This window comes from Myotis myotis, unplaced genomic scaffold (genome assembly GCF_014108235.1).
Source record: "Myotis myotis isolate mMyoMyo1 unplaced genomic scaffold, mMyoMyo1.p scaffold_m19_p_17, whole genome shotgun sequence".
Taxonomy (NCBI): Eukaryota; Metazoa; Chordata; class Mammalia; order Chiroptera; family Vespertilionidae; genus Myotis; species Myotis myotis.
Genome location: NW_023416321.1, coordinates 25,708,936 through 25,724,930, shown reverse-complemented (window position 1 = coordinate 25,724,930; position 15,995 = coordinate 25,708,936). Strand labels below are relative to the sequence as shown.

The 15,995-nt window shown below is 39.1% G+C and overlaps 1 protein-coding gene across 1 annotated transcript in view; it reads left to right on the top strand.

Annotated features, from left to right (window-relative positions):
* ANKFN1 (ankyrin repeat and fibronectin type III domain containing 1) overlaps window positions 1–15,995 on the top strand; it is a 140,523-nt gene that overhangs the window by 58,482 nt on the left and 66,046 nt on the right. The window contains exons 5-6 of the mRNA XM_036341840.1: window positions 8,950–9,047; window positions 11,456–11,546. Coding sequence (XP_036197733.1) covers window positions 8,950–9,047; window positions 11,456–11,546 — 189 coding nt within the window. The remainder of the gene's footprint in view (window positions 1–8,949; window positions 9,048–11,455; window positions 11,547–15,995) is intronic.

Sequence of the window (15,995 nt, the reverse complement as noted above, 5' to 3'; positions counted from 1 at the left end):
AGGGGTATCTCCTGCCATCCATGCAATCAACACTCAGGTTCCTGTTGGTTGGCCCCTGACTCTGCCATCCTTTTGTTGCAGTCATGTTTATGGATTCCCACCCTGCAGGCTGTGTGCTCTGCCAGTGTGGCTTAGGTAAAAAGAACTGACTTATGCTGGGAGCCTGGGCACCTGTACTAAGTGCTTGCTTGGTAACTGAAATTCTGCGCCCAGATTCCTTCACTGTGCCACTCCTGCCTCCTAAATGAGTGGCACATACCTCATTCTTGTGTCCTGGTAACAGGATGCTACCTAGATTATGCCCAAGAAATCTACACTCCTTAAGCCTTATACCCAGCTGGTCAGGATACACCCACCCTTACAGTCCATCTGAGCAGTCATCAAGCGTTTATCTAGTGGTAACTATTTAACAATTGGCTTTGTGTATGTGAGGGGGGGGGGTCTATATGTATATATGCATACATATACATACACTTTTATAAATTTCACTGACAGAAAAGATATGCAGCACACAATTTACAAATAATAAGAAAATATATATACTTTTTTTGTAAATTCCTTGTAGCCTATTGATTCTCCCAAAATATTTATTTTTATCAAACTCTTGAATCCATAGTCAACCTATAGCTGCAAGTAACAATGAGTGTAGTCCTAATGTAAATGTTGCTTGGTATTTTCATTTACTTTAAGGATGCAAAACAAAAATGAAACAACAAAAACTTATGTTGGAACTTCACTCATTTGTCAATGACATTCTTTGTTGAATCAAATAATAGTTTTCAAGCACTAGACAAATTTTTCTTCAATTTTTTTGTGCTACTCATTATTTAATAGCCACAGAAACTTTTAACTTTAATCTGCTTTATCAACATTTTCTCCATCACTTTCTTAAGTCTAGACCAGTGGTCAGCAAATTTCTCCTATAAAGGGCCAGAGAGTAAATACATTAGGCTTCATGAGCTATATATAGTCTCTGTCATATTTTTCATTGTGTGTGTGTGTATTTCTTTTTTTTACAGTCCTTCAAAAATGTAAAAACCAAAACCATTCTTAGCTCCTGGGCCATACAAAATCTCAGGCCAAATTTGGCTCATGGAACTGTAGTTTGCTGATACCTGGTCTAGACAATCCACAAAATGAAAAATCAAGCCCTGGTTTATAGTATTTGCTGATTTCTATGGTGTAAATATTCCCACCATGGCCAATTTCAAGCTACCAACGTGATGTCACTAAATACATTGGGAAGAGATATTCAGTAGTACACCATTATATGCTATTTATACCATACAGATACAATAGGTATCAATAAACCCAAGGGCATCTATACTTCTATACTAATAAAAGGATAGTATGCTAATTAGACTGGGAGATCCTTCTAGGAGACCAGACGTCCTGCTGGCAAAGCCATGGTGGTGGGGCAGAGGCGGTTAGGGGCGAGCAGGCTGGCGGGGGGGGGTAGGGGCAGTTGGGGGCGAGCAGGCTGGCGGGGGGGCAGTTGGGGGTGAGCAGGCTGGCAGGGGAGGCAGTTGGGGGCAAGCAGGTCGGCAGGGTGGGCAGTGGGGGCAAACAGGCAGCGGGGAGGGGAGGACAGTTGGGGGGCGAGCAGGCTGGTGGGGGGGTGGACAGTTAGCGGTGATCAGACCGGAAGGGGGGGGCAGTTGGGGATGATCAGGCCAGCAGGCAGAGTGGTTAGGGGCGATCTGGCAGGCAGGTAGGTGAGCAGTTAGGAGCCAGCGGTCCCGAATTGCGAGAGGGATATCCAACTGCCGGTGGGGATCGGGCCTAAACCGGCAGTCGGATATCCCCTGAGAGGTCCCAGATTGGAGAGGGTGCAGGCCGGGCTGAGGGACACCCCCCCACACACATGAATTTTGTGCACCAGGCCACTAGTATCTACACTAATAAAAGAGAAACATGCAAATTGGTGTCACTCTGCTACGCCCACCTGCCAATCAGATGAGTATGCAAAGTAACCCAAGAAAGATGGTGGTTAATTTGCATACGCAGCCTCATGTCTCCATGAGGATGGAAGGCTCTGGCCGAACTGAAGAGGCATGGCTTCTCCGCTGTGGCCAGACCAAAGGCCTGGGTCCTGGGTGCCAGAGGAAACCCGGTGCCGGCAGCCAGGGGAAGGAAGGCCTATTGCACAAATCTTCGTGCAACGGGCTTCTAGTTTAATAAAAAAAATGCTGTAAAAATAGAGATGAGTTTTAGGTACTTACTGCATTTGTCTTTAATATAATTTCTTTAACTTTAAGTTTATACAATTTAATTTTTCATGGTGGCTGTATTAACCACCAGTTCACAAAATTCTGAAATTTTAACATTCAGCTCTTGTGAGCTATATGGGTCAACTTCAGCACCCTGTTGCATTTATCACATATAAATATGGAGCAAGGCAAAGCTCTGACTTCCTCCCTTTCCCTATTTGTGCTTCCTCTGAAAGCCACCCTATCATACCACTTGGTCTCAGATGTGACACAAAAAGTGGATTTTGTACACTACTTTGTGATAAATTTGACAGACACCTTCCCCAAACCAGTGAATGTGTCTACTAAGGACAGATATCCTATAAATATAAGAAAATAGTGACCTCTATATGACCTCAGTTTGTGGATTATTTATGCTCCCAATAACTCAACTAGTGCAGATTTTCAGACTTTCTCATCCCCAAACTGTCAACATTACTGAGGGAATTTTGTTTGAAGACATTCCTAGTTCTCCTAGCTAAGTGACCAGATAAGTAATGAGAGGTAAAGCACCATGGATCTCATTGGAGACATGAGGCTGGCAGCAACTGGGCCTCTGAAGACTGGTATGCATTCAACAAACATTTATGCTAGGCTTGGAAAGAGAGAAAGCCCCACTAGTAATAGTATGAACCATATAAATGATAATGCCTTTCATTTAAAAAACCAATGGGATCACAAGAAAGAATACTTTTAGGTAAGAGACATATAGGATGAACTATTAGGAAGGACATAAAGAAGTAAATGGATCCGACTGTGGAGCTTTTTCTGTGGTTACTTGTAGTGCTTTATGTACTTCTCAAAACCTGAATATTTAGACATCCCTGCTTCCTGTCTGTATCTGTATGTCACTCTAGCATATGGCAGGCAAAACTAAAACAGTATACAGTATATACAGATGGGCACTTATTATTTGTGGGGTGGCAGAATCTGACAATAAGTAATTGAATACAACCTTCCAATTCCAACTTTGCTTTTAATCTTCTAGGAGTCGTGGGTCAAGAAGGCTTTACTAGGGTCCAAAAAAAAAAAAAAGCCGTTTGCCCTTAATTTAAATCATTGTTTTTCTAGAGAAATTTAATTTGGGGGGGGGGGGGGAATGTTTTTCTAATTAACTAGAAGACCATGTGCTATGCAAACAATAAAGATTTTTGTTTGAATGTAATGCATGCCCCTGATCCTAGGACTACCAAGGGAATTTAAAATAAAATATGCAAGCAGCTCTGACCTCCTATTTTGCCAGAGCTAAACAGAATTCTCAGATCCAGAGTTTTCACGTCAGTTCCCAATTTAAAACCCACAAGTGTTGAGCGGGCTCATGCTTCAGCAAGGCACATCTTCTCATCTCTAGAAATGACTGTATTTGGGTTTCTGGGCACGTCCCTCTCTTCCTCTTTCTTCCTCTTGTGCTATGGTTGGCCTGGAAGGTTAGAAACTGCACAATTAGATGGATCAGGGGAAGATTTCATAATGCTCTGGTGCTGGGCTAGACAGTCTAGCCAAATTCCGTTCATTAGCTAAGGCGCCAGGCTGAGTGTGGCCAGTAAGAATGCTGTTTTGGTTCCATAGAAATGTTGATAGGAAATAGGAAATAAACTTTTATTTTGGGGGTTCCTGAGAGACAGTTTGGGCAAGTGAAGAGTCTGGGATGCTGGGAATCTGGAGGCCAGTAGTTAATCTCCATCTCAACCACTTACTGGGCAGCTCAAGCAACTTCTACTCTCTTTTGACTACGTTTTTTCTGACACTGTTTTCTTACTCTTTATGTACCAGCATCACAGTTCTGTCTACTTTAGACTTTAAATATTTGAAAGTCCAGAATCAAGCATTCAATTTACCCAGCATTTACTGAGTCACCTGTGGTGCTATAATAAGTGCTTTGGATACTGGTATTAATTTGACATGGTCTTGCCCTCAAAGAGTATACAGACTACACAGGAGACAGATGTCTTAAAAATTAAATAAAAAACAATAACGCAAGTGCAATATAAGACATTAAAATTGCTAAGACAGAAAATATAAGACAGAAAAATTGGCAAAGGAGCTTCCCTTGGAAGCCCAGGAGAAGCTATTGAATGGAAATGTCCTTGAACCAGGTCTGTTTGAATGAAGAGGAAGATGATTTGGGGACAGAGGATAGCGTACAAAAAAAGAAAACGGCATAAGCAATGGGTCTGAGGTCCAGTGACTGGTGAGGCTGGAGTGGGGGGTGTGGGTGGGGCCTAGGCAAAAGGAGAGAGGATAACTTTTACTGTGTACTCTTCCCAGTGTGCAAACAGGATAAAACAACTCTGGGCTTTGAGGCATTGGAGACTTTAGGGAGAACCTGGACAATCACAGGTTTGGGGTTTATTTTTTAATCAGATGAAATTAACTGGACATTGTTGCAATGTTATTTCTTTACACCTTTAGGATACATAGTTATCACATCTCAAAAAACTGGCCTGAAACTTAAAAGTGTTCCAGAGAGAGCAGGGTGTATTAATCACACAGTCTACAACAGGAGACTTATTATTTACCTGTGCGTTAGACTAAGTTCTCAGCTTGTACATCCTAACACTTCTAGTTCTGAGTTCTCTGCCTTTCTCATTGAGTCTGTGGCATTTCCCCTCACATTATAGGCTTTAGGTGACAAGCCCAGATCTTCAGTTCTTTTTCATCTTATGCTTTTTAACACGTTAAGCACCATGTCAGTCACCGGTGACTGACACTATACTTTCTGTTTGGACCTCATCAGTCTCTGGCCACCAACATATCGGTGAAATCGAGTATCACAGGCTAAATGGAAAGGAAGACAAAACAGGCTTGGTGCTTAATGCGTTAACTTTGATTTACATAGCTGCCATCAGGAAAATGGTCATGTTCAGCTAGAACTCTCCTGCCCAAATGATTCTACATTTCTAAAGCTTAGATAAAAATGAAGTATTTGTTAAAATAACAGTGTCACATTTAAAATATCCAGTTATTTGATTTAAATATAGTACATCACAGTTTGAGCCAGAGCCAAATTTTAAGAAATACTAACACCTAGGTTTTGTCTGTACCTTTCTTGCTCATGTTCAACTGCTATGAGCCATTGCATGATTAAACCCTGCTTCTATTTCCCAGACCTAAATAGTAACAGTTGCCTGATCTTTATCTTAAAATTATAAGTCTTATATAGCTTTAAACTTCATATACATGGCTCCAGCCCTTCAGGGATTTAGAGCAGGCTTATATGTGATTTTCTCATGGCCTTAATATTAAGTCTTTAAATGACCTACACATAACTTTCCAGAGAGACCATGCTAACTTGCCTTCCTAGAATTCCTAGTTGGCTCTCAAAGTGGCTCCTGCTTACTCTGTTCCCTCTTCCTTCTTAAATTATCAGGAGCTCCTTTTTACATGTCAGAAGAGTCCACAAACCCAGGAAAGTACATAGAAGAAAATGACTATTGGTCATCCCAGAATAGGTTGGCCATTCCAACATGGATAATTTTTTTCCTTCCAAGTGAATCTTCTCTTTTCCTAGTCCCTTCCCCCTTTGACACCTATATGTGTTATAAGATCTAATTAGACTTAAATGCTTAAAACATTCTATTAACTGTAAAAGCAGGACCACACGCACATTCTGACAAACCGGCTTCTATGTTTTTATTCTGATTTTCAAGAAGCCAGGCCCTCTTTTCCACCTGTAACATGCTCTGTAAAACATATTCAATAGCACATAAACAGTTCTTATTCAAAAATAAATTGTGTTTCTTCAGAAATTTTAAAGATTGTATCTTTGAGCAACTTCTCATTAATCACTTGCCAAATAATCTGGTATCATTCCCCCTAATCCCTAACTCTTCTTTGGGATGCTACCCTGAATCCTTAGCTTGGAATCAGAAGCTCTTAATTATCAGCCTTGAACTTGGAGCTCCACCACATCAGTTAATCAAGCATGTTCAATGGCAATCAAGGATATTTTTGTTTCTAGAATTTTCTTTGTTCTTTCTAGATGTCTTTATACATTTGCTACTAATTTTCATTCTGTTTTGTTTGTGATAACTCCTTCAATGATTTCTTTTTTTCCTTTAGTTAAAATATTATTCAAGATTATTCTCTAATTACAAACCCACTCCAATTTGACTTTCAGAGACAACTTCTTCAAGAGCTAGTAGCTCCTAATAAGCAGAATAAAACATTTTGAAAACAATTATACACATATATATAACATATATAAAAACATATATATGTGTGTTTTAGAATACATATTTATAAGGAGGTAGAGAGTTATAACTCTCAATTTGAAAGTTAACATAACTGTAATCATTTGATTTTAAGTGGGTTTTACAATATGCCTGAAAGCTTCAAAGGGCAAGAGACTAGAGAAGAAGAAGATATCTCCATGTTGGAAAAAAGCAGTCTATTCCAGGTGTGTGTGTGTGTGTGTGTAAAATATTTAGTAGGCACCATCTATGTACTGCATACACAGATCCACATACCAGAGAGGAAAAGAAGTGACACTTCCTATTCTCAAGTTTCTCACGATCTAATAAGAAAAAGAGACACAATAAAGCATAATGTGTTTAATAAACCTTGTTTTTATATGAATAAAGAACTCTACGAGCACAAAAACAGGTGTTTAATTAATTATTGCACAGGAATTAAGAGTTGGCTTTGCCAGGTCTTAAATGATTAGTTGGGTTTCACAAAGCCAAAGTTGGAAGATGAGCAAAAGAAACAGAGGCAGAAAAATACACACAATAATCAGATAACAGGACTTACATAACCAGGAATTTGCTTTGGGAAATGGAAGAAGATGAAGACAGGAGAGTAAGGTTGGAACCAGATTATGAAAGTCCTTGAATGCCTTGGTAAAAATTCATTTTATTTTGAAAGCACTATGAAAGATTTTAAGTGGAGGAATGAAATAAATAGGTCTGCATTTCAAAACTATAATTCAGGTTATATAGTAAGAGGACTGTATATGAGGATGAAAAGATGAACAGAAAAATAAATTAGGAGAGCTAATCAGTTGATCTATCAGGCTTATAAAAAAATCAACTGCAGAGCTGATGATCATGATTATAAAGGCCTGTTCCACAGTAATTTCAGTGTGAGGGGAAGAGGGAAAACGTAGAACCTACTGGGTTTAGTAATTTACTCATTGTAAGGAATAAGGGGGAAAAGAGGAGGTAAGGACGCTCTGAGATTTGAGATTGGGAGACTGGGTATGTGTCAGTACCATGAGCTAAAATTGAGGAAACAAGAGAAGAAACATATCTTGGCAAGTACTTAAGAGATACTCAAGTGGAGTGAAGACTTACAGGAGAAAATTAAAGCTCCAGAAAGAGGTTATACTACCTAGAATTACAGTTTCAAGAGGCACAGCTGGAGCCATAACAGTGACTAAGGTCATTACCTGTGGCAAGTATGAGGAGTAAATAGAAGAGCCAAACCCCCAAGGAATAGCACATCAAAGGAAGAAGAAAAGGGGAACCCTGGGAGAGCCTGGAATGTGGAAATCAGGAGGGAGAAGCAGAAGAGAGTGTGCAACTAAAACCAATGGGAAAGAAGGTTGTAAAAAAATAAGGGAGGCCATTGTGGCAAAATTTCCTAAGAAGAGGTTTTGTGGATGGTCAGAACACTAGTAATTTTAGGAGAGCAATTTTGAGAGAGTGGAGAAAGCAAGGCAGACTCCCAGGAGAATAATGAAAAGAGGTAGAGGGGCTGTAACTAAAGCAGAGAGATCTGTGACTCTGGGGAAGCAACAGAATTTAGGAATAGGTTGGCTTAATTTTGAAGTATTTAAGTGTCACAGAGAATGTAATTTAAATCTTAAAGTCTACAGCTTGTCATCATGAGGTTTAGAAACACGCAGGCCTTGTCTCCCATGTGACTCAATCGCCTGCTTCATTTAGGATTGCCTTAAATCCTGCCATATGCAAACTGTCCCTTAAGACACTTTTTACCAATGATACAAAATTTATCTTTCCTGATCATGGTTTTTCAACCAGTGGTCTCACAGGAAAATGGACTATTAGAATTTGGGTGTTAGATGTAACCTTGAATGAACACCCACTTTGAGGATGCCAGGTGTGAGGGGAGCACTGCAGAGGTCAGCCACAAATCCCAAATCCTGGGAGATAACGTCAGGAAGTAGAAGGAAAGCAGGGAATGGCATGGCGTATGAGACACTCAGGAAAGAGAATGATTCCAGGGGAAGGTGTCAGGTTTTATGGGAGGAAATGAAAGGAGGCTTCTTTATTTCGAATATGAGAATGTCACTGGGACCCTGAAATAGCATTTTCAGAAGAACAGTGAGGCAGAAACCAGACTTGGGAATAAATAGAATGCAGTGTCATAATGAAGCCTTCTCACATATAATAAAATATGTCATCTTCTATATACAGTGAACTTGTACATGTAATGTGCCTGAGAAAATGTGTGTCTATACACACGCACACACACAAGTATTTAAGGTATATTAGTCATTGTTGAATAATTACTTCTTTTGCTCATGTTTTAAAAAATATAATTGTGAACTTGGAAACTGACTTATGTTGAGGAGAATGTTAGATGTGTCAATATAGGAAAAAGAGGGTAAACTTACTATTTTTGAGAGAGATTCTGTGCTAGAGTGTCTTTATTTCTTAATGACAATTTCATCCATTCTCTTTTCCTCTCCCTCTGCCTCTTTCTGCCTCCCTCTCCCTCCTTCTCTCCCTCCCAGTGGAATGGAGTATGTCTAAAGACTTCTGTCCTTTGGCTGGAGAAATCATCATGGAGGACCTACAGACCCTGAGATGCACAATTACAGGGCTTACAACGGTAAATGCCAAATCTTCCCCCTTAAACTTCCCATTCCCCTGCCCCTGATGTTTGTGCGGGGATTTTGGTAGCAAATGCCTTACTCTGGAAGCAACAGGCAACACCCAGTCCTCTGGCAACAACTGCCATTCGTTAAGCGTGATATGTCTGTTATCCATAATCTGAACCCCACAATGGAGTAAGCAGACAGCATGAACCACTTTGTAAGCTGCCATGTTCTACGGAGATCAGAAAAAGACTGGCCTCACACAAGCCTTGAAAGCTGCTGCTTTCTGGATCTCAGTCTAATCTTTTGGGGGGATCAAAGGCTCCGAGAGATCCAATTTTGACTCCCTGTCTGATGGTAAAAATAACAGCCTCATCTATCCCTCACCCCCACAGCCTGGTTGAGATCAGTCATCAATTGGAGTCACACAATTTCCTGAGAAAAATCCTTTTCCCTTGATTTAAAAAAAAAAAAATCTGTCTAAATCTGCTCTCTCAAAAAAGAAGCTATATATGGTGGCGCTACATTTCTCAGTAACCTGAACCAATTTAAACTGTGAATGAAAAACTGGAACAAACTGTGCTTATTTGTTCAACCAATCTAAACTTAAATGTTAATTATTTATAGAACTATAAACCATATAAGCATACAAAATGCAAAATATAAAAACACCTAGCAAATCAGTTCAGACAGAAACAAACCCTGTATTTCCTCTAATAATTAAAATGCAACAAAACTGGATCACCAAAATCTTTTTTTATAATGGGAAAAAAAACATTTTTAAGTAAACTTAAATCCAACCTGTAAATTTTTTTGACGGGGGGAGAGCGGCACAATTTAAATAATACCTTAGGACTTTCACGAGGTAGAGGGAGAATTTTGTTATTATTGTTGTTTTTCTAAAAAGTTAGTCAATTAAAACAGTTCTATGTAAAGTACAATCCTAAAACCCAGCATTAAGAAGGTGCACCAGGGTACATCTCTTTGAATATGAACCAGCTCATTCTAACAGAATGCTTGGTGGTTGGGTCACCACCACAGAATCCTGACTTTTAGTTCTAATCACACGTCTACACCAGAGGCCAAAACTGTGGATTACCAGAAAAAACAAACACGAGTGGGTGGCCCCCAGAGATGCTACCGGCAGACGGCAGACGAATGATTCCCAACCCTATAGCTCACATGATGGAAGAGGGCCATAGAGAACCCTAGAGAATTTCCATTGCTTGAAAAGAAAAAGTGTTATGGTGATAAAAATGGAAAGCTCTCCACGGAGAATTTCTCTAATATTTGAACTAATTTTTATAGGAATTAAGTTTTCCCACTTGGTCATCCAATGTGAACAATGCAGACAGTATCCTAATCACATAAAAGAGTATAAGTAGATTTACACTTCTATAGTCTCCATAACCTTGAGGTACAGAGAAACCCATTTTTATAGAAACCCATTTTTAATGTTAAAAAATTTTTAACTTTACATTAGAGTAAGCCCAATATTATTAAACCCCTAGCAAAGGCTCTTCAGAGATTGCTTTTTCTTTTTTTTTCTTTTTTTAACTACAAACACCATTTTACAATTTTTGCAATCAATGGTTTATCAAATGCTGGCTTCTAAAATGCCCCTTTGAGTTCGCCGGGAAAAAAAACAAACTCCTCAAAGCAAAAACATAAAGCCATACAAAACATTTTAAAAGATTATAAGCAAACAAAAATAACTCCTTAACTCATAATACCAGAAGACATTAAAGAATATATCATTGTTTTAATAACAGTTTTAAAGTGGAAGTAATATCAAATAATTAACTTTTTTGAAGTTTTGATAGGTGAGTTGAGAATGTTTATTGTAGCATTGTTTATTGTGGTGTAACTTGTGGAAATAACCCAAACTTGCACCAGTGAGGGATTAGTTAAATAAATGGCTGTATTTGTCCCACAGAGAAGTACGATGCAGCCACTAAAAGAATGAAGCAGAACTTTAATGACTAATCTGAAAAGATATTCATTAAAACTTGTTACTTTTATAAAGCAAGTTGATCAGCTAAAATGGTGATGGTGGTTGTCTCTGGGGGAGGGGAAGATGAGAAAGGTGAGGGTAAAAAAGTACTCTTTTTTGGTAAACCTTATAAAACTGTGTATTTTAAAAATTGGTGTTTATGTGTTTTGGAGGGGCCAGAAAAAGTAATTTATGATATTGTATTTCTTGGGACAGAAGATAGCATAAAGAAAGCAAAAGGACACCCCCAAAATATGTATTATCATACATAAACATAATAGTCAAGAAAAGCTAGAAAGCTAAAGTATGGGTGGTGGAGTAGTTTACTCTCAAGGGATAAAGGAGTTCAGCAGACAAGAAAATCTACTTCTAGGGTAACAGTGACTAAATAAAATTCCTGATGCATTCTTCTATTTTGACGCTTTGCAGGGCCAACAGTACTTTGTTCAAGTCTCAGCTTATAATATGAAAGGATGGGGACCTGCTCAGACCACGACGCCAACATGTGCCTCTCCTTCTAGTAGGTGGTGGTTGTGAACTCCCTCAAGCCTGGCAACAGGCTCCAACTCCCACTCTATCCTCAGGATGTCATTGCCATTCATTCCCTCTCTCCACTGCAGGAGACTAACTCAGGGCAGCATCTGGGCCACATAATGAATGATTTATCTGCAGAAATGCTCCCCTGGGAAGCAACTCAGTGGAATGAAAGGAGATATGTAACCAGCAAGACTAAATTTGGTGCCCATTAACTGTATAGCCTTCAAAGGTTACTGAAACTCTCAAGAGTCTCAACTCAACATCTACAGAATGGGTCTGATCACAGCCTTACCCAGGTCTTTTGTGGGGATATAGTGAAACGGCTCCGTGGCACTGGCTGGCCCAAAATACAGAGAGTCCATTTTAGCTCTTATCACCCCTTTTGTGACAGGAACCTAGCAAATCTTACATTCCGTCAGAAGAAAAACTTTCTTACAAACAGGCACTCTGCCACAAATATAACTAATAATATCTGTTGTGGTGGCTGAAAAACCCAGCAAAGCCTCCTCTAATTATTTGAAGTTTAATAATTTATGCCCTGGTATATCTGGTAACTCTTTGTTAACCAGAAAAAAACAATCTCCAAACATATCATATAATGTATTTTTCTGCATAATGAGCCTATTGCTGGTGTTGCAGTTTTTTGGATCTTCACGAATGTGATAGTTAAAAATGGTATAATATGCTTCCTGTGAGTACAAACTGCTACTTCCTTTTTGGAACACAATTTGCCATCTATATCAACTACCATAAGAACATTCATTTCTTTCTAACCCATAATTACACATCTAGGAATTTAACCTAAGAAAACAGAGGCAGACAAACAATTATGGACAAAGATGTGCAGTGCAGCAACATATTGCTATAGTGAAGTATCATGTGTGGTGAGAGAACAAGTATTCTATATTAACTTAATGGTTAAATAAAGTATCATATAGTATCTATACTACAGAACAAAATGGTGTTTTACAAAACATTCATTGTGTTGAAGAAATTCTTACAGTATAAGCTTTGTGTAAAAAAATGCAAGATTTTTATACAACATTTAAACTGTGAGTTTGACTGTAATTAGATAGGTGTGTCTAAATAGAACTCTCCAAATTTAATAGTGGATATCTGAGTTATGAGTTTTATTTTTTATATTTATATACTTTTTGAGTATTATGATAACTCTTTACCCAGGACCAATCACAAATCGGTGGTATACTATGGGGTTTCCCATTCAGTATCTCACTTAATCCTCACAACTATCAGTCATCACTGTTCCGTCTTGTGGATAAGCAGCATCAGAGCTAACATCTATAAGACTCATTATATGCTGTGTGTTAATCTAGGAATTTATCATGGGTTAACTCTTTTAATCTTTATAACAAACCTACTGAGGTGAATTTTATTCTTAGACCCATTTTACTGATGAGAGAACTATTAACATAGAGAGGCACATACACACACAGAGCCCCACATCACCAAACTAGCAACCACTGAAGTCAGGTCCAACTCCTCCATCTCCTCTAATAATAAGGAAATAGGGATTCAGAGAGGATGTTGCCTTACTCAAGCTTACAACTCTGGTATGTGGCTAAGCCAGGATCCAAGCCCAAACAGCTCAAGACCCGCTACCTAAACCAGGAGTAACTAGTGCCCCACTATCAGGCAGACAAGCCAACTAAGAACGAGCCAACCATTCCTGACTCCCATCTCTGGTGGATTCAGACAGCTAACCCAGATCATACAGAGCCTTAGATCACTGATACGAGAGACTCTATAAGGCTCCTGAATCCCCTAGCACTTAATGATTTAAGTATTCCAGTCTTATTTAGACATCTTTCTTATTCAAGACTTGTCAGAAATACAAACTGGGAATACTGAAAGATTAAGATAATAAGGGAACCAATCTCTTTCCAAGAAGAAAAGGAAATGGGTATATATTATTGGAAATGGAGGGATAGAAGAAACAGAAAAGAAAAAAAAAAAAGCTAGCCTCAGCTCACTTGAAGGTAGGGCAGTGGGAAACCCACTCCAAATGCACACCCCATGCAAATTCGGATCTGCATGTGGATGCGTTTACATATACACATCACATGTCTGGTTCTATAAACAAATTTTATTCAGACACTCTTCCTTACAGCTCATGTGAAGAGCTCTCTCCAAAATGACAAGAACAGTTGTCCAAGACTGGAAGATTCACTTACTTCTTGCTAATTAACATAGCAAAATGGCAGTGCTTTCAAAAACAGCACAATGAATTAGGAGGGGTATCTGGCAAAGAGCTAAAATGCAAACATGTCATTACAGTTGCTGCAGACATGCCATATCACTTGGAAAGAACAATATAAAAACACTCTGGTTCTATTTACAAACAGAGTATGACATTGTGATGTAACATGTATCATTATTCAAATATTTACCAGAAGACAATGTATTCTAACATGACAGAGTAATTGGAAATTGGGTAATATGTTCCAGTAAGCTATAAAACTTTTTTTATATTTTTACAAAAGGCCTTAATGTGTTTTTATAGACTTATGTTATATGGTAGGGTACATAATAAGAGAAAAGGACCCAGACAGGCTTGTCTGAGTTACGATCAGGAAAGCCCTGATATCGCCAGCGAATGTAAGCTCTGCATTGTGTTGCAATTGAAGTGTCTCATTACCAGAACAGTGAACTGTATTATGTGGCACAATCTGCTCTTTTCTTACCACACCAAGTTTATTCCTGTCAGGTTCCTGATTTCTTAATATATTTTCAATTTTCTCCCTCATCCCTAAAGTCTCCTATTTTATGTAGTCGTCAGAACCTTCCAAACATCTATGAGAAAAACTCATTCTTTCCAAAAACCTTGGCATCATGTCCGGCATTCACTCAGGCTGCAATTTAGCATTAGCAATTTTCTAATGTATCATAAAGTCATCAGCTCAAGCTCGCCTCTGATGTAATAGGACTCGGCTGAAAGAGCCAGGTCCATTTCATCTCCCCTTGCATTGACAGCAGTATTAACACTCATTAGAATGTATTAGCATGTTCAGGGCCAGGCAGTAATTCAGCCACCCAGGAGTCCTACTGAAGCAAACTATGTTGCTCATCCTATCATAAGGATTTCAGATACATTTATCCAGCTAGGGGAACAAACTCATAATGACCTTTGGAAATCCATGAAAATAACATTTATTCTCACTGTGCCCAGACAACAGGGACACTACAAAAAGTACTTGGAGTTAATGTCCTAAAACATTTCCAAATTTCCCAATAACAGCCCTTTCCTAGTCCATCCTACCTGAACACCTTCACACAACTACTCACAATGCCTCACCAAGATTTAATGAGTGTCTCCTATGTGCTCAAAGATAATAAGGGAAACAATCTCTTTCATTACTTCTTTGAAATCTCAGATAACCTAAAAAGACACTCAGAAATTCACTTTACAGAGGAGAAACCTGAGACAAAGAGAAATTAAGTCACAGTTCCTGCCCACAAGGAACAGAGTCTACAGAAGGCACCTACGCCAATTCCCTGTCTCCAGAGTTGACCACAACTAACCCACACCACACAGATGCCAACCAAGCTCTGACCCTCCTTCCCAAAAGAAAAAACAAACATGTCCATGGTATAAGGAAATGAGCATATCAGGGAGGGTCATAAGACTATGTGACAGTCCTGGCCATGCCACCAACCAGTTGAGTAATGTAGAACTAGAATGGGTTTCTGTTGGCCTCGGTCTTGTGAAAGCTAAAATGGAGAAGGGTACATGGGAGAGGGTGGGAAAGAGGAAGGATTAGGATATATCTGGGGCCTCCTTCTTCATAGGGGATCATCTGATACGGTAAGAATGTTTACATACTTGCTACTCAGGGAGTTAACTCCCCACCAATAAATACCCTTCTTTTTAAGTTATTACTTACACAATGCCTTCTATGTAACATCGTGCTAGATACCTCTTAGACCTCTCATTTAATCCTCACAAAATAATTCAAGGTAGACACTATGCTCCTTTCTCACGTTATAGAGTAGAGACCCTGTGAGTGTAAGTAACTTACTTCAGTTATAGTCACTAAGCTAGGAATCAGAAGGGCCAGGATTCACACCCAAGTTTACCTGTCTCCAGGACCTGTGTCTTTCTAAATGTGCTGTACTACTTGGCCTTGGATGGACCAGTGTAGAAGACTTTTACCTAACTTTAACTGTCATGGCACCTAAACAAGGGAGATTCCATATTTTAAAATAAAACTAGGGGGAGGGAATTTGAAAATCATTCCACTAGAATTTAAGCCTCCAATATACTTATGAACAAACTGACTTTTCTAGGAGAAAAAAAAAAAGTCTAGCGTTTTTAGAAAAAGCATTTTAACTAAGAAGCGCCTTCAATTGTTTGCTTCTGAAAGGTTCAGAAAGTAAAACTGGGGGAAGGAAAACAGAGAGAAGAAGGGATGGA